The sequence below is a fragment of the Barbus barbus genome, assembly GCF_936440315.1.
Source record: "Barbus barbus genome assembly, chromosome: 30".
NCBI classification, from domain to species: Eukaryota; Metazoa; Chordata; class Actinopteri; order Cypriniformes; family Cyprinidae; genus Barbus; species Barbus barbus.
In genome coordinates this window covers 3,927,952-3,946,501 of record NC_136758.1, presented here as the reverse complement: position 1 = coordinate 3,946,501, position 18,550 = coordinate 3,927,952, and the positions used below count along the sequence as shown (strand labels likewise).

At 36.6% G+C, this 18,550-nt stretch overlaps 1 protein-coding gene across 9 annotated transcripts in view; it reads left to right on the top strand.

The window, feature by feature from the left end:
* The window catches only part of LOC306850172 (ral GTPase-activating protein subunit alpha-2-like), a 168,214-nt gene that overhangs the window by 87,501 nt on the left and 62,163 nt on the right, over positions 1-18,550 (top strand). For all 9 annotated transcript variants that reach the window (XM_079385652.1, XM_079385650.1, XM_079385651.1 and 6 more), the window contains exons 22-28: positions 162-355; positions 453-551; positions 1,318-1,473; positions 9,245-9,373; positions 9,463-9,591; positions 10,435-10,493; positions 11,555-11,663. In XM_079385652.1, coding sequence (XP_079241778.1) covers positions 162-355; positions 453-551; positions 1,318-1,473; positions 9,245-9,373; positions 9,463-9,591; positions 10,435-10,493; positions 11,555-11,663 — 875 coding nt within the window. The remainder of the gene's footprint in view (positions 1-161; positions 356-452; positions 552-1,317; positions 1,474-9,244; positions 9,374-9,462; positions 9,592-10,434; positions 10,494-11,554; positions 11,664-18,550) is intronic.

Genomic DNA, 18,550 nt, shown 5'->3' with positions numbered 1-18,550 from the left:
AGTCCTTAGAAATGTGTGTAATCAAATATGATAGACAGACAGACTTTATAGGGCTAAGTGCCATTTATTTCTTAACCAAGCCAACATCAACCAGAAGATCTTTCAAGGCTCCTTGAAGGTTTAGTTAGTTGCTCACTCTGTGTGTCTGCTCTTCCTTACAGACAGCAGTGAGTTTCTGGCTGATGACATCAGCATCATCGCCGGCGGCAGTTTGACCGGATGGCACGCCGACTCGGCATTCGTTCTCTGGAGGAGGATCTTGGGGATTCTCGGTGATGTGAACAGCATCCGCTGTGCCCGCATCCACGCCAAGGTCTTCAGTTACCTCTACGAGCTCTGGCACAAGCTGGACAAGGTAGGTTCCCTTCGTTCCCCACAGAGCCTGTTTACGGTTACCTTAGAAATTAAATGCAAAATATCCTGGTGACAGAGATCCTGAACTCCTGTTTTAGATCAGAGATAATCTTGGGATCAGAATGGATACAGACACAGCCGTGGCCAGACCCTTGTTCATCCCTCCTCTGCGCATGCTGGCCTCCTGGCTCTTCAAGGTAACACGCATTAACTATCCATCAGGAACCATCCATCCATTCTCTGCATTTAGAGTTTCACAGATGATCAGCCAAGAAACATTACTGTCTACACCTGGTAATAACGTGCCTCAGATTGTGATTGTAATTGGATTTCTTTTAGGGTCAATAAAAATTTTATATTTCTTTCTATACATCAAAGAATCCACAAAAATGTGAACTGTTTTAACATTGATTATAGCAATTGTTTCTTGGGCAGCATATTAGAATGATTAGGATGGAAATTCAGCATTGAATCACAGGAATAAATTATATTTTAAAAATATATTCACATAGAAAGCTGTTTCACAATATTCCTTTTCTTATTTTATTTTTTGATCAAATAAATGCAACGTGCATTTATGCATTGTATACATGCATTTCATTTCATACTTGTTACTTTGCCTGACACAGAAAAAGATGTACATTAGAACAGGACGATAACCGTAACCATAGCAATACAGATATAGCTTTAGAAATCATTCTGAATGTAAAAACAGGAGAGTCCATATCACAACTATAACGATGAAGCAATATAGTAACATTATAGTTGGAATCACTTACAGAATTATTTTTTTCCAGCTGTTGAGAAGCAAACAGATATAATGTGCTGGGTGGAATACAAATAGAGGACAGTGATGTCATGAATATGCTCATTCGGGCATGCTTTGCTGTATTTACTCTGGAATTTTTGTGTTGAATAGAAATAGACCGATTGAATACTGAATGACTTCTGATGTGTGTTCAGGCTACCATGCTGCCGTCAGAGTTCAAGGCTGGGAAGCTGCAGGCGTATAAGCTGATCTGTGAGATGATGACCAAACATCAGGACGTGCTGCCCAACAGTGACTTCCTGGTGCACCTCTACCACGTCATGCACAAAGGCTTCACCAGCGACGATCAGGTACAGTTGATTCTGCATGCCTGTTTTATTAAACCTGCTTGTGTTCTGTTCTTGCTTTTACACTTCTGTTTGGCACATTATCAATTTTAAGCATATGTATATGCATGGTGACCCTGGAGCACAAAACCAGTCTTAAGTCGCTGGGGTAAAAGTATTGCCAAAAGTATTGGGTCGCCCCCTTCTAATGAACATGTTTGACTACTTTAGTCATTTCTATGAGTACAAATCTTAATGTTTAAGCATATAATGATATTCTAGGGAATTGTGTGCTTCTAATTTTATAGAAACAGTTTGGACAGGACCCTTTTCTATTCTAACATGACAGTGCCTCTGTGTATAAGGCACGGTTCAAAAAGACATGATTGATTGAGTCAGTGTGGAAGAACTTGACCGGTCTGCAGAAAGCCTAGTCCTGATCCCAGCTGAACACCTCTGGTGTGACTTTAAATGCAGACCTTGAGACAAAAACTCATCACCAAACACCAATGACTTGTATAGAGACTATAAGGACAAAAGTGTTGGGACCCCCTTCTTTAGAACAGAAAAAGGCACTAACAAAACTGTGGCAACAAAGATGGAATCATAATTCATGTATTTAAAAATTTGAAAATTTCCATCTCTGTTCCAACAGTTTTGGATGTGTCTAAAATGACAGTACCCTTATGTACAAGTCATTGGTGTTTGGTGATGAGTTTTTGTCTCAAGGTCTGCATTTAAAGTCACACCAGAGGTGTTCAGCTGGGATCAGGACTTGGCTTTCTGCAGACCAGTCAAGTTCTTCCACACTGACTGAATTAATGATGTCCTTTTGAACCATGCCTTATACACAGAGGCACTGTCATGTTAGAATAGAAAAGAGTCCTGTCCAAACTGTTGCTATAAAATTAGAAGCACACAATTCCCTAGAATATCATTATATGCTTAAACATTAAGATTTGTACTCATAGAAATTACTAAAGTAGTCAAACATGTTCATTAGCAGGGGGTGCCAATACTTTTGGCAATATAGTGTAGTTGTATCTTGGCCAAATATTGTCCTATCACAACATCAAAACCATATATAGACACCAGGAAGGGAAATGACATAGGAGTTGTGGAAGTTCCAAAGGAATTAAATAAATCATACTAATCAAGAAAAAGTACTTCCACCAATAAAACAATTTTAGACAACTGTACATCTGAATAACAAAGACTATTCTTAGTCTTTAATTGAAAATGCATTGCTGTATTGTTTTTCATTCTCTTCTCTTTTATTTTAAGAGATACATTTTTTATGATTTCTTGCCGATATGCCACAAATTATGCTTAAGTATGTAATCTAAAATGTTTCTTACAAAAAAAAAACTTAATGCATTTGACCACTAGATGGTGCAACAGTCTTCCTTTCTTGTGATGCAGTAAAGGCTCTCTAAAGCTGCCTAATTCTGTATTGATGATAACGCTTCTCTCCTAAACATTCACAAAGAATCATTATTGAACAATCAAAAGAGAGTTAGTCTGGTCTGATGTTCACTAATATACATTCAACATTTTGTTTTCTTTAGGTTTGATCCCTAAACAGGTTTTGTTTGTTTGTGGTTTTGGTGATAATGCAGTGTGATGAAACCTGTTCAGATCTCCAGTGGTGTGTGTGTGTTTGTGTTTGTGTTGTGTGTGTGTGTGTGTGTGTGTGTGTGTGTGTGTGTGTGTGTGTGTGTGTGTGTGTGTGCTGGCATTGCACTGTGACCAATGGAGTGCCTCACTCTTTATTTCTATTTCTTGTTATTTGGTCAGAAAATAAGAGCTCCCTGAATGTTGAGCTGCAATGGAAAAACAATGGAGATTGGACAAATAAGACAGTGAAAGTGCTTCTGGCCACTGTTGTGGATCTACACACTGTTGTGTGTCCATAATAGATTCTATTTGTGTCACTGTTGACTTGAAGTCTCCCTCAAATCCACACAGGAACAGATTTGAAGGCCAGATAGAGCTCAGATACAACATGAACGGTAGTGCAGGAGTGCATCTCTTCTGCTGTAGTTTTACCACTCACTTGATGGAGCTGTTAAAGTTGAGCTTAGAGTTCACATCTTACACGCTTCTGAAAGAACACAACAGTACAGTTTAAGGGCCAACTGCAAAAACAGCATGAATTTGGCTGGATATGAGCTGCAATTCAAACACAGATTTAATTATTTTCTGGTGCACTGAAAATTGAATAGCTGTAGAATTCTCTACCAATTATAGAACTTTGGCTTCTCTTTGAGTTTTTGTGTATTTACACCATCAGTCAAAAGAATGGACACACAAGGACACACCGTCAAAGGCTAAAATAAATTTTGGTCATAAATTTAACTTGAATAAAAATGTGATAACGTAAAATATAGTTATTAATATAAATATGTTAAATGCAGCCAAAAAAAAATTATCTAGAATATGAGACCTAAATGTAAGTACACAACCACCCTATAATGATAAAAATCCACCCAGTGGTATTTTTTTAATCTCTATAAATAAATATCCCCTTTCTCAGATCAAGCCGTTCTCAGAGTCTTGGCTGTGTGACGTCACACAGACCCAGGCCCCTCCCACGATTGTTGATTGACACGGCCGTTTTACCTCAGACCCGCCCTGAGTGAACTGCAAACTGTCTTCCATTGTTTCGACGCTGGAGCAGGTGTAGACAAGAATGTCTCCATAGTGATTGAGGTGTTTTGTTGTTGAATGTAATGATGAACATAACAGTAGGGCTGGGCGATATGACGATATAATGGTATATCGACGATGTCTCGTAAGTATCGCGATGTCGATGTCAGCAGTCAGGTAACAGACGATTATCGACATTATCTGGAAAAAATGACAAATGATAAACCTAGTAAGTTGCAAAAAATATTTTACACAGCCCCTTAGTCACCATACAGGTCTTTTTGACTGAATCACTTTTGTTACCTCAGTTTATATTTTATTTGCCTGTTGTTTGGCGCTGACTACTGTAATGGCAACGTGCATCTGTGTATGCGATAAGTTTGGAGATGCGTTCCAGTATAATTTATCGTTATTTAGGGTAAGGCCTATTCTATTTTGATCTCCAGTTTAATCAAAGTTAACCAGAAAAAAAGACAAACAGTAGCACTGCATGTGTTTCTGAATATTTATTTTAACAGACTGTATAATGATGAAAAACCACACACATGACAGTTATAATTAAAATACGCAAATTCCTTCACAGCCCTATTTTTACAGATTTTTTAAACCGTGTATACAGTATAATTATGTTTAATTAAGATGAGATATAGCACTATAAAGTTTTGTTGCAAACGGATGAAGATATTATAGGCTGCTCAGCTCGCCCCTCAACATGCATGCGTTCAGAGATTCGGCAGCCCAACACTGAATATTATATTTTGGGCATTGTATTTTGATTAATACAATAAAAATGATAAAAACTAAAATACAAAACTAAAATTTTAAATTACCCCTTGTTCTAAATAAATCAGTTATTTTTATTTAGTTAAAAACAGGCCAAAAGAGACCTCCGAACAAGGCTACCAGACAAAGAAAAAAAAAAAAAACGTAATGTTTTTGCGCAGAATTCTTTTTAATCTCTGCATGACTTTAGTCATACATGATAAATATCAAATAACTTATAGCTTGACTACAAGTTTAAAAACAGCGCTACAATTATTATAATCAAGGAAATTAAACCTACTATCATGAAATTTGTCTAATGCCAAAAAGAGAAACATCAGAAAACAGGCATATTTATTCAAGACATTACTTGAATAAATGACATCATATGACATCAACATGCATTTATCATTCTTACAATCACCGCCAGAATGCCCAACTTCACCATGATGAACTTAAAATTGGGTTCTGATTGGGTTCTGTTATTTTTCCTCAACAGTTCTTCTCACAAAACAAAATTAATTTCAAACACAAATTTGATAAGAACAGAGTGGAAATTATTAGCAACACCAATATAACAGCAAAGCTAATGTTTTCTGTTAGTTTAAGCACAAACTAAGAAAAGTAATACCAAACTTTAACGTGGCAATAATTAAGACCAAACTGATTATGGTGCATGTCAGCGATGCTTTCTTAGAGGGGACGGGTCCTGGTGGAGGTGGGACTTAGGTAGCCGATATTATCGGATATCACAATATTTTTTAAGGCGATTGTCGATATTTTTGACATATCGCCCAGCCCTACATAACAGTCGTCATTTACTCCGGACATCTGAGCTGCTGAAGACGCAGTGGATTAATGTTATATTTGTTTTTGATGGGAATGCGCCATCCCCGATCTGCCTAAATGCGTCTATGTTTGCACGAATCATTCGTGATCCAGCTTCACCTAAAGATGAAGTGAATATAAGGGTTTTTATGAATCTTTGCAAACCGCTTTTCCTAATAATGTGCTAGTTAGGGGAAGTCGTGGCCTAATGGTTAGAGAGTCGGACTCGTAATCGAAAGGTTGCGGGTTTGAGTCTCGGGCCGGCAGGGATTGTAGGTGGGGGGAGTGAATGTACAGCGCTCTCTCCACCCTCAATACCACGACTGAGGTGCCCTTGAGCAAGGCACCGAACCTCCAACTGCTCCCCGGGCGCTGCAGCATGGCTGCCCACTGCTCCAGGTGTGTGTTCACGGTGTGTGTGAACAAAAGTGTGTGTGCATTTTGTTCACTACTCACTGCTGTGTGTGTGCACTTGGATGGGTTAAACGCAGAGCACCAATTTCGAGTATGGGTCACCATACTTGACAATACGTCACGACTTTTTACTTTTTAGTTAGCAAGTTTTGCGGCTAAATGCGGCTAAAGTAAACGGATCTGATTTAGATCGGCTCATCACCCCACAGAAGAGAGGGGCGAGGTGAGCAGAGCTCATTAGCATTTAAAGGGAAATGCAACAAAATGAGTTGCTGTGAAAATAGCTGATTTTGACAGGGTAAAAAGGGTGTTGTTGTACACTACCATTAAGAAATTTGAACCAAAGTATAATAGAATAGACTTTTCATTAAGACCCTAAAGAATCATATCAACTTGTGGAAAATGGGCATCCGCTGACCCCTTTAAAAACATGCAGTAAATATGTTGTTTTTAATTCATTAATATATTTGTTTATTTGTATTTTAATTTACATTTTAGTTTATGGATAATTAATAAAATGGCCAATTTTTTGTAAGGTTCAATATGTTTTTGTTGTCACACAGCAAATTTTAATTATTCAGATAATAAATTTAAATTAATTTTCAACTAGTTTTAAAATTTGCAGATGATCGTAATTTTTTTTTAATCAAACAATAATCATATGGTCAAATTCACATTGTGGCATCCCTCAAGGGTGGGACTTTACTTTGATGATTGGGATTGTAGAAAGTGCAAACTAAATGGGTGATAGGCAGATTATTGGTGTCAGACCTCTGTTGTGTGTGTCTTGTGTTTCCACGCCCATATTTGGTTTGTTTCCTGTCCTTGTTAAATGTAATTAGTTAATTCTTGTCCAGCTGTGTTCGTCTCATTATCCATAGTCCTGTCTGTTCAGTGTAATTTCGTCTGGTCTACTCGTTACCCCTGGTGTTTGATGTCTGTGAGTTTGCCTTGTCTTCAGTAAAGTCTATTGTTTACGTCCTCGTCTGCGTGTCCTTGTTCCTCCCTGCTGTGTGCACCGTGACAATTGGAAGGAAAGAACTGAAGTTATTGCTCTGACTTAAGGGTTCAAGATTAAGGGGCACATACTGTAAAATAATGATGTGCTATGTGTAATTAACACTGCATCATAAAATAAATAAATAAATATGCATTGTCAATTTTATGGTGATTTTGTATCAGTAGAAAGTTGCTGGTTCACAAATAGAATTACCAGCGCAAAATAACCCTTTGAGTGATTCATACATCAATATTTATTGATGTATAATACATTTTATTGTTTAAAAGAAATTATTAGTACAAGCATTTATTTTACTGCAGTAAAAAGGGCCTGAAACAGTGTGCTGTGAAATGTATCTGTGCAGGAACCCTGATCAAACTGAAGCTGTAGTTAATGATCAAACCTTTCTTTGTGCACCGCTATAGGAACAGGAAAGTCAACAAATAAGAGCACTGCCAACAGGTGTTGGATTTAGTAAATACACACTGACCATCAGCACATTGATTTTTACCTCCATCGTTTGGAGTCATGTAAAGGTCACAAATTGAGGTATTTGTCCAAGAGCTGCAGCACATCTAGTGTCTTTAGATGGAAAGGACGAATCGCGGCGCATTCACCCATGTGTCTCTACATATAAATGTCCTTGCACTGCTCTGGCAATTTAAACCGTTTGGCCATGTTAAATTGTCACAGACACACATGCTGTGGATTCAGATTGTGCTTGCTGTATTTACTGCTGCATAATAGTCCCGCTTTGCAGAATTGCCGCTTCCTCCAAAATGCTCATTTTGGGTAATCACGCAGCAGTTTGGTGGCGCTTAATTACTACTGGTTGCTAAGCATTGCAAAGGTCAGTTATTGCAGAATGAGGGTAAAATGTCCCTGCAGATGCACCGCTTCCACCAATTTCACATCTCCCTCTCAGCAGGACTTTTTTTATGCCGCTAGGTTGCCTATATTTTGCTTCGTCTGACAGTGTTTACAAAGGATTCAATTAAGGAAGATGAATGTGGCAGTTACGGAGCAGCCGTGTTTATGCATTTGTTTGTTTGTGCACATGGTACGGTGGTTTCAAGAAACTGATGTGAGAGAGACAGAAATGGTTGGTGGTTTATAAAGTGGTTAAAGCATACACTCCCAAGTTATGTAATGGTTCACACCTTCAGAGTAACTTTTGAAGTCCAGAGATTGTGCCTCGAAATGTTGTATGCGGTTAAGTTTGAATCTGTTAGTACAAAATTGTTTTACTGTACTTTTTTTTTTTTTGGCAGACTTCTTGTTCCTCATTATTTTGAAGTGAAGACATTGATACCCACTCTGAAACACAATAGCAATGTTCTAGTTGTGATTATGAATCTGTACCAAAACGCAGTGAATGATTAATTCGTGAATTGATCCGAACAACTCATGTCTGTCTGGCTTGTATTGACCTTGAGTGTGCGTGTGACCGATGGTGTGAAAAATAAGTTATTAGTTCTGAATTTTAGTATTGATTATTACATGACACATATTGACATACATATATATTAAAGGGATATTTCATTCAAAAATGCTTACTCAACCAATTAAAAAATGTACTCACCCTTATGTCATTCCAAACGTGTGAATTACATTTTGTTTTATGTTGAACATAAAGATGTTTTGAAGAATGCTGGTAATCAAACAGTTGATGGTTCCCATTGACTTCCATAGCATTTCTTTCCCTTGTCAATGGGGACCTACAACTGTTTATTCAAAATATATTCTTTTGTGTTCAACATAAGACAGAAAATCATACAGGTTTAGAACGGCATGAGGGTGAGTAAATGATGACAACATTTTCATTAAAAAAAATAAGATGAATGCTTATGTGCAGATCAGTACATATTCAGTGTCTTCATCCATTAGTCTTTCTTATTGTAGTATTAAGTATATAAATTTGCTAAATAAGTAAACATGGTTCAACAAGCAGTACAAGCAGTTTTTGCTTGCAATACCTACATACATTACAAATCAAGCCCTGTTGTGCTTTTACTTAAGGAAATTTGAAAAGGACTACTTTTACTGGAGTACATTTTTTTTACTTGATTTGTGTGCTTCATCCACCACTGTCAAACAAAATATTCTAAAACATCCTCCTCCCTCATGTTCTGGTGTGCTCAGGATGTGTTGAACACGATGATTAGGTGGTGCTCACCACGCTTCTTCTTCCTGGGCCTGCCGGGCTTCACCATGCTGGTGGGAGACTTCATCACCGCGGCTGCTCGTGTCCTCAACACTGACTCCTTTGAGGTACTGCTGCTGCTGTCAGTCTGCATCTACACGACTTACAGACGCACACAGCTTCATGTTGGTGTTTTCTCCATTCATGCTCATGTCAGGCTCCACGGATCGAGGCTCAGACAGTTCTTGGTTCGCTGGTGTGCTTCCCTAACCTGTATCAGCAGATCCCCTCTTTGCAGTCTGTTCCTGGATCTGAGGATATTGTAGTTGGCAAAGAGGACATGAAGGTACGCCGCTACAAAATCCCACTCTTATAACACATATCTAATGACACTTTTATAGTGGAGATTAGCTCTCCATTCAGCTGTTAAAGTTAGCGTGTTAATGTGTTAATGTCTTAATGGTGTCACAGGTTGCACATTTTGGTGTGAATCTGTTAAAAATGGCAAATGCTAAAGGTAATTGGCTTGGTGTTAACAGATTTAATCCTGTCATTTCAAACCTATATGACTTACTTTCTTCATGTCAAGATGTTTAGTTAGCAGTGACTGTCCTCAAAACAAAGGTGTTGAATGGCTTCAGAAGATAAGATTGGATTGCACACTGGAGGACTAAAGATGAAAGTACACATCTTTTTTTCACCATTCATGTAATATTGAAACCAATAAAACTCATGCACCAAATAAACAGACTTTTAAGGGAAAAAAGAATAACCTAAAATTACCTGATTGCATCACCTGGTGAACTTTTTTTTTAACTGTTTGAAATTAACCAAGTATATTCAAACTGAAAACGAATTATATTCCTCCATTTTGTTGCCAAAATCAGCATTAATTTCTTTACAGCTGCTTTTAAAGGATGTGTGAAATGTGCTTCACAAACTTACTTGACTTGACTTTCAATAAATTTTGAAGAACAGCCAGGATATTCTCATAAGGACTAAGTCATATAGGTTTTTGTAGGTGTGAAATGACAGAGGTTTAGTTTTTGGGTGAACAGTTGCTAAAAAAAATAAAAATACGTACGCAAACCACAATGACCACAAAACTGAACCTTGAACCATCTATTAACCTTAATATGTTGCCAAATGTATTAGCATTAACTGTCATTTTCATGCTTTCTATCTGTAGGACTACCTTGTGAACATCCTTTTGAAGACCGCACGCAATGAGACATGTGAAGGAGCCAGGTACTGCACTACCAGATCATTCCTTACCCACTGTTCTCCTGACTGACAAAAATCCAGGACACTATGTCTTATGTGTACAGTAGGGGTGAGCGATATGGAAAAAATGTATCAAGGTTTTTTTTAGAAATATCACGATTCTTTGTCATGTTGGTTTTCCTATGTTGCAAGTTATCTAAGCATTAAAGGCAAACTAATTTCCCTATTATAAAGACAAAGCCTTTAAAGGTAACGAAAAAAAAGAATGGCAGATATTTAGGCCAAAGTGGGCGAAGATAAAAATCTTTGTGATTATTATATTTCTTATAACATAAATGCTGTTTTGAAGAATGTGGAGCAACTGTTTTCCACATTCTTCAAAAATATCTTCTTTTGTGTTCAGCACAAGAAAGAAATTAATACAGGTTTGGGACAACGTGAGTGAGTAAATAATGACAGAAATTAAATTTTAGGGTGAACTATCCCTGCACGCATCTAATATACAGGCACGTATCCATTTTTCTCTCAGCTGTTTACTTTCATTTTAGAGATAACCAACTCAGTCTGTATGTAAACCTTGTGTGTTTTAACAGTATTAGCGCAAAATATAACTTAGTTGAGTAATCAGGCGCGGTTAGACAGGGTTTTAGCGTGAGCGCTTCTGGTGTATGCGCTCAGAAAAAGAGCACGTCAGACCAGCGCACGAATGAAACATTTAACCGGCAAGGCTTGTATGCAAATAATGTACTTTTGCGATCACAAATGAGTAATTCTACTGCTGTATGTCGTGTTGTACAGTATATGGAGACGGAGGCGCCAGAATGAATGTGCGCTGTAGCACGATACTACGATATTTCTTCAAAAGCAGATCGTGGATAGATTTTTATTATCCACGATCAAAAATCGTCATATCGCACACCCCTAGTGCACAGTAATCTTCCATTTGTTTTTTTTATATTTTATTTTGTTCCTATTCGAATGTCATGCTTGATTACCACCACGCTGATATGCTTTACATTGTGAATGATATGAATGGCTGCTCCGTGGTGCTGCTTATGGTCTGACTGTGTTTTGCCATGTTTTAGGTGTGTAGCGATCTGCGGTCTGGGGCTGTGGGTGTGTGAGGAGCTGAGACAGACAGAAACTCACCATCAGGTCAAAGATGCCATTAACGTCCTGGGTGTCACGCTGAAGGTGATCAAATTTGATCTTTTTAGTTGGGATTATTTTAAATAATAAAATTTTATATAATTTATATATATTATAATGTATGTAAATATATACGTATATATATATATATATATATATATATATATATATATATATATATATATATATATATATATATGAGGGGTGTAACGATAGGCGTATTCGTATTGAACCGTTCGGTACGAAGCTTTCTGTTCTGTACGCATTACAAACCGAACAATTCGTTGGACTAATCCTATTACATTTGGAAAATAAAACCTTAAAGTGTGTGAAATATCAGTGCCACTGTGCTTAACAACACAGCCCAAATGGCATAACAGGCAACGTGCTCTCTGCGATAACCTTCCCTTGCTGGGGTGCGTCGAAAGACGATGATCTTGTATCGACGATAGCCAGAGATATTGTCAAAAACATCAGATATTGTCAATATTAAGAGGATTTGGCATTTCAAATGAATGTAGGCCTGTTACATTCTTATTTGTATTAGGCCTATTATTATTACGAAGTTACTTTTATTATTAAATTAAAAGTACAATTAATTTGCCCCACAATAATTACCGCAGAATTGACGCACTGCCAGGATAAGATTAGGCTATTTACTCCTCAATTAAAATGTTTTTTAAAAAGGTATTTTAAAACGGGTCTATTAGGCTATAGGCTACCTACAATGAATTATAGTCCTATAATTAAAATATTAACACTGCAGTCATCAATAAAAATCAATGAAATAAAAAGCTTTTATTTCAAGCACCGACTTTCAAAAACAACCTGTTTAACAAGAAATAAATGAAAACAGCTATCTATACCATTATCAGCATATGTTGAAGTAGATTCAACTGCTTCGTCATTACTCTGTCATTTCGTTTTTACTTTCTACTTGTAGTGAATTGACTGAGATTAAGTCGTTCACCAGCATAAATCTTGCACAAAATTTGCACGTGCAAACCCTGGTGCAAACACGTGCTTGTGTGGTATCCATTGGATTGCCTTCATGGTTTAAAATAAATATTTCCAACATTGCGACATAACCAATTGCCCCGCCCACTGTATCGAAATGTACCAAACCGTGACACCTCTGTGTCGTATTGAACCGAACCGTGAATTTTCTGAACCGTTACACCCCTAATTAATATATGTGTATATACAGTATATACATAAGCAATATCACATGAGTAGACCTCAGTGCCATAGGTAATAACAGCGTGACAATATACAGCCATATCTCACGTCTACAAGTGTGATATTGCATTTAAACAGGTCGATGGCATGAGTATGTAAATACATAAAAAATAACAACGGAGTGTCTATAAAAGTCCTCTTTTGTGCAGAACTGCTCCCTTTCACCACAGATTCAAATCTGAAGTTGACAGTTTAACAGCTGAGCCCAAGCCTCCGTTACTAATTCCAGAACATCACTTTAGATCAGGCGTTCCCAAACACGTTCCTGGAGCCTCCCCAACACTGCACATTTTGCATGTCTCCTTTATCAATCACACCTGATTCAACTCGTCAGCTCATTAGTAGCAACTCCAAGACCTGAAATGGGTGTGTCAGACATAGGAGACATGCAAACTGTGCAGTGTTGGTGAGGCTCCAGGAACATGTTGGGAAACCCTGCTTTAGAACTAGTAACAAAGGAACATTGAGTTGCTTCATTAAAACCATATTTTATTAAAAGTGGTGTATTATGTATAGTGGAGTTTTATGAGAAGCAGATTGACTGAGCGATTGTGAATCTCAATCTCATATTCACAATTAGTATGAATGTCCAATAGGCTCGTACTATCCTTTGATCTGTTAGGAGTGATTCCTGATGACAGTGCTGCTCGGTGCATTTGTTGGCTGCGTACAAGCTTTTTGAAAGTAAAAAATAACTTCCTTGCTCAAAACTGCGCTTTAGTATTTTTTAATCGAAAAGTCTTTACTGCTGACTCGTAAAAACAGTCTCTTGTCGCCATCTAATGGCAGAACAGTGTAACTAAAATCACCATTACGAACACACAGACACACCATTTCCTAATACTAAATACTACTATTATTTATATAAAATAAAATATTATTTACTGAATAATAATATTTAACAAAAACAGTAGCCATCTTAAAAGTTGCTAGGCAATTCAGTCAAAAGGCTTTCCTATAGCTCAAATGGTAGAGCATGGCACTAGCAACGCCAAGATCATGGGTTCGATTCCCAGGGAAAGCAAGAACTGATAAAATGTAAAAACTGTAACTTGAATGCAATGTAAGTCGCTTTGGATAAAAGCGTCTGCTAAATGCGTAAATGTAAATGTAAAAGTACAAAGGCATTGAAGTTACATAAACATCATGAGATTTTACCGAAACTATTTGCCCTGGAACAAATAATAGATTAATGATACAAACGACTGCCAGTTAGATTTACCCAAAACGAAATATATCTCATGTTTAACCGCTATAGAGACACCAGAGCCAGCAGTATATTCCAGAATATCTGGCCACGGTGAGGCACTCTCTCCACGGGTTATGGGTGCTGAATAGGGTTGTCCAAAAAAAACAAATATTTCGAATATTCATCGAATTTAAAAATCCACATTCGAATGCAAAAATATTGTATTCGAATTGTATGTGTGCGTCAGGCAGCCTAATCAGTGGCACACAAGATGCGATGATGATGTAGGTGTCATTGCATTTTAATGCTTTTGTTAGCTTATCCAGTTGAACCCACTGGATGCGGCGCTGCTCATTCATAATATTGCAGAAAAAGAGAACTTCAATGCGGAGATGATGTTGATTACGTCAAAACTGAAACCAAGCCGTTCACACAGAATGCATATTTATTGCATTTTCTAGAGGGACATCTGTCACACATTGCACTCGCGTCTCACACAAGAGAGCCACATGTTTAGAAAGCCGTGTAAAATCAGCTTTTAAAAAACATGTCTCTCGACTTTATGGTGGTTCTTTGCGTCCCACTGCATCTCATGGTTTTCAAATGAAAAAACTGCTCTTTGTGATTGGCTTTTTGGATCGGTCCTTTGCATTAAATTATAAATATATAAACATGATGCTGTTTAGTTTTGTTTCTAATTGTTAAGCAACGTAATAAATTTTTAAACATTATGCACTTTTTTCAAAGATAGTCGTATTATTTTATTGCTTTGAAGAAATGTGGCATTAGTAATATTTTGCGCCCTCTTTTGGGCTCAGGGAGAGGAGTACAAAATTCAAAATTAGTTTATCATTTTGACAGACCTAGCGCTGAACAACCACAAACATCGAAGCAGATTTTCAGATATAGATGTTTTCTTTATTTATGTCCAAACAAGTACAGTCTCACCTAAAATGCTCTGAAAACTACACTCCGTGACACAAAACAGTATTATTTTTAAAATTATAGCAGATTTGGGCATCTGCTATGACACTCGCTGTGAGAAATATGGCAGCTTCGGCAAGCGGAGTGATACCAACGGTAAAACGGCTGTTGGAGTTTTGTTTCAATCAGACTAGAAAGAACTGTATGTGTATATATATATATTAGTGCTGTCAAAGTGGTAACGCAAATTCATTTTAACGGCAATCATTTTTTTAACGCGCGATTAACGCAGCGCATATTTTCTGTTTGACCCGTGGCCCAACCCATAGTTGGAGAAATGGAAATGCACAGTGTTGCCAACTTAGCAACATTGCAGACCCCTTTAGCGACTATTTCCCTTCAAAAAAGCGCCCAAACCCTAAGTTTCTGAGAATCGCTGGTACTTCTGCGCAAGTGCAAGGTCTTGCTCTCCCAGCGCGTGCACACACCTCTCTCTCTCTCTTTCTATCGCTCAGTTTCTGTTCAGCGCACGGCTAAGAGGAGCAGCGCTTTAATTTAGTTAAACACAGATATCTAGGCCATTTCGTAACATTTTATATTTAACAATTTATATTTAACAATAATTCTTAATTATTGCCCTGATGGCGGAAATGGGAATTTTCACTGCTCTAGCTCTTTTCTTAAAGCCACTTCACTAATTTGTGAAGCTCAGTTATCTTTTGCTGCACATCAGAAATATATTCTTTGTTTTTTCTCATTATGATGGATGATTAAGGGAATTTGGGCTTTGTTTTCCCTCCTATTTATATTTCTGTGAAACAGGAAGCCATGGATGGATAATTTCATTTTCATAATCACCATTGGAGTGCTCATTGTGAATATGAATGGGAATATACTTCAGAGATATTTTACTTATAAGAATTTCTAGGGGTGCCAATAATTATGTCCAACGTGTATTTGAGAAAAACATTTATTTATTAAGAGCCTTTTGAACAGAATGGAGATGAGTACATTTTTCTTGTTTTGCCTAAATGTCATATTTTTTCATTTAGTACTGCCCTTCAGAAGCTACAGAAGATACTTACATGTTTTCCAGAAGACAAATTAAGTTAAATTTACCTTGATCTTCAAATTCAAATAGTTTTCACGCCCCGGCTCTTAGTGCATGGGTTTTCCTTCTGGAGCATCAGTGAGCGTTTGAACCTTCTGTAATAGCTGCATATGAGTCCCTCGGTTGTCCTCAGTGTGGAAAGATGAATCTCAAAATCATACAGTCATTGTTGGACAGGATTCAAATACACAAAAATGCTGGAAAACCAAAGAATTTGTGGGACCTGAAGGATTTTTCTGAAGAACAGCAGGCAGTTTAACTGTTCAGGACAAACAAGGGACTCATGAACAACTATCACTAAACAAAAAACACAGCTGTGGATCGTTCAGGTAACAACACCGTATTAAGAATCAAGTGTATTTAACTTTTGAACGGGGTCATTTTTATAAATTCAACTATTATTTTCTCTTGTGGACTATATGTAAACATATTTTATGTAAAATATCTTATTCAGGTCAGTACTAAATAAACAATAACATGCATTTTTTATGATCCCTCTTATTTTGGAAAAAATAATTAACATTTTGCAGATTCTGAAAGGTGTATGAAAAGTTTTATATATATATATATATATATATATATATATATATATATATATATATATATATATATAAACAAAAAATCTTGCTACATGTACTGCGTTAAGCTAATTGAGACTTATCAAAGCACTTGCATATCATTGCTCTTTTGTTCATTTTGAATGCTTCCATTGTCCTCATTTGAAAGTCACTTTGGATAAAAGCGTCTACTAAATGTAAATATATATACACATACATAAGACACACACATAATTTATTGTAGACAATTACTTCTGTATAACATAAGTCGTAAACATAAGTCATCAAAAATCTAATGTTTACATAAAACTTCCAAATTGTTAGCGAATACTGTTTTATTGTTAAATTGCAGTAGAGTTGGAAAGATTATCTGAAATGTAGTTGAGTCATTAGAAACCACTCATTTTCAAATGGCAACCTCCATCTTGAGTGTTTTCATTCCCATGCAGTGGTAATCACATCCTGTTCATGCTGACTCAAAGCAGGTCAGGCCAAAATAAAACTTCAGGAGAGGAACAGGGTTGCCATCTCTAAGAGCATGTGCTGAACTGCTGGGATTTTATGTGTGGCTGCTTTTCTTCTGTTTATCTGAGAAAACACTCCTTCTCTCACCTCAGATTCCACATAAGCCCAGAGCAAGAGAGAATTGTGGGATGGAGCAATGGACACAATCCATTAACCTGGAATCTACCCAGCAATGTTTTTCTCTAAAATAAGTTAGTGATAAATAGAAATAACAAACAGAGAAATAGAAATGACAAAAAATGCTGTGTTTTAATTGATGTACATATATTATTTTTCAGTCTCATTTTTACAACATGATGTCAAAAATATTATTTATCTTTAATAATATTTATAAATCTTATTATTTATCAGTAATACTATTATCGTTAATACCATATTACATTGCCAAAAATGGGAGACAGCTGTAAAACCTTATAAAAGATGTTTATTATTATGTTTCTATATGAACTATAAAAATGATAGCTATATATGAGCTATGAGTTATGGTCTGATGACGAGGTTTTAGGGGAAGTGATCATTTTAATTAAATAAAACAAAAATAATCAAATTAAATGGAACATTTGAGTTAAGAACGTTTTAGTTGTTTTTTATCATTTTCAAAGTGAACTTTGTTTAATTGTGGAATATTATTGCAATTTACAGTAACTGTTTCCTATTGTATTATAATTTAAAATGGTATTTATTCCTGTGATGGTAAAGCTGAATTTTCAGCATCATCACTCCAGTCTTCAGTGACACTTGCTCAAATGATGCTTAAGAAATCTTTCCAATATGCTGATTAGCAGCTTAACCCTTGTGCACCCTTATGGACATTTTTGTCCATTTTATTTTTTTTTATTTATTTTTTTTTATAATTTTGCCTTAATTTTGCCTTTGTCTTAATGCTAACTGAAGAAATTTTGGCTATAATTATCAGCTATAATTGTGTAGGTGTGTTGGAATAGATGTCAGTTGGTATAGATGTCAGTGTGGTTTGTATGTGTGTGCTTGTAATATTTGAGAAAGAAAAACTCTACTGTAAATCATAAATCCAAGCACTGTGTGCACCAGCGGAGTTTTGCTGGCATCTAATGGGGAAAATTTGGTACTGCATCCAAACTAAATCTTACTGAGAGCTCAATTTTTGAGATATCAACCTCAAATTTGGAAAACAACTTGTTTAGATTTATAGCTTTGATTTTCTAGCAGGTTTAGAGTTCAACATGTAACATAAAATATATATTTTATATAAAATATTGTTCATAAAGCATTTTCATAAACTTAAACTTCTATAACTTTTTTTTTTTACTTCAGTGATAATCTGCCATGGGTCTTCTTTAAAATGAGACCAAACTTAAGTCTGTGCTCCCAAGCTTCCAATTTGTATGACCGTTTTTTTGACATGGAC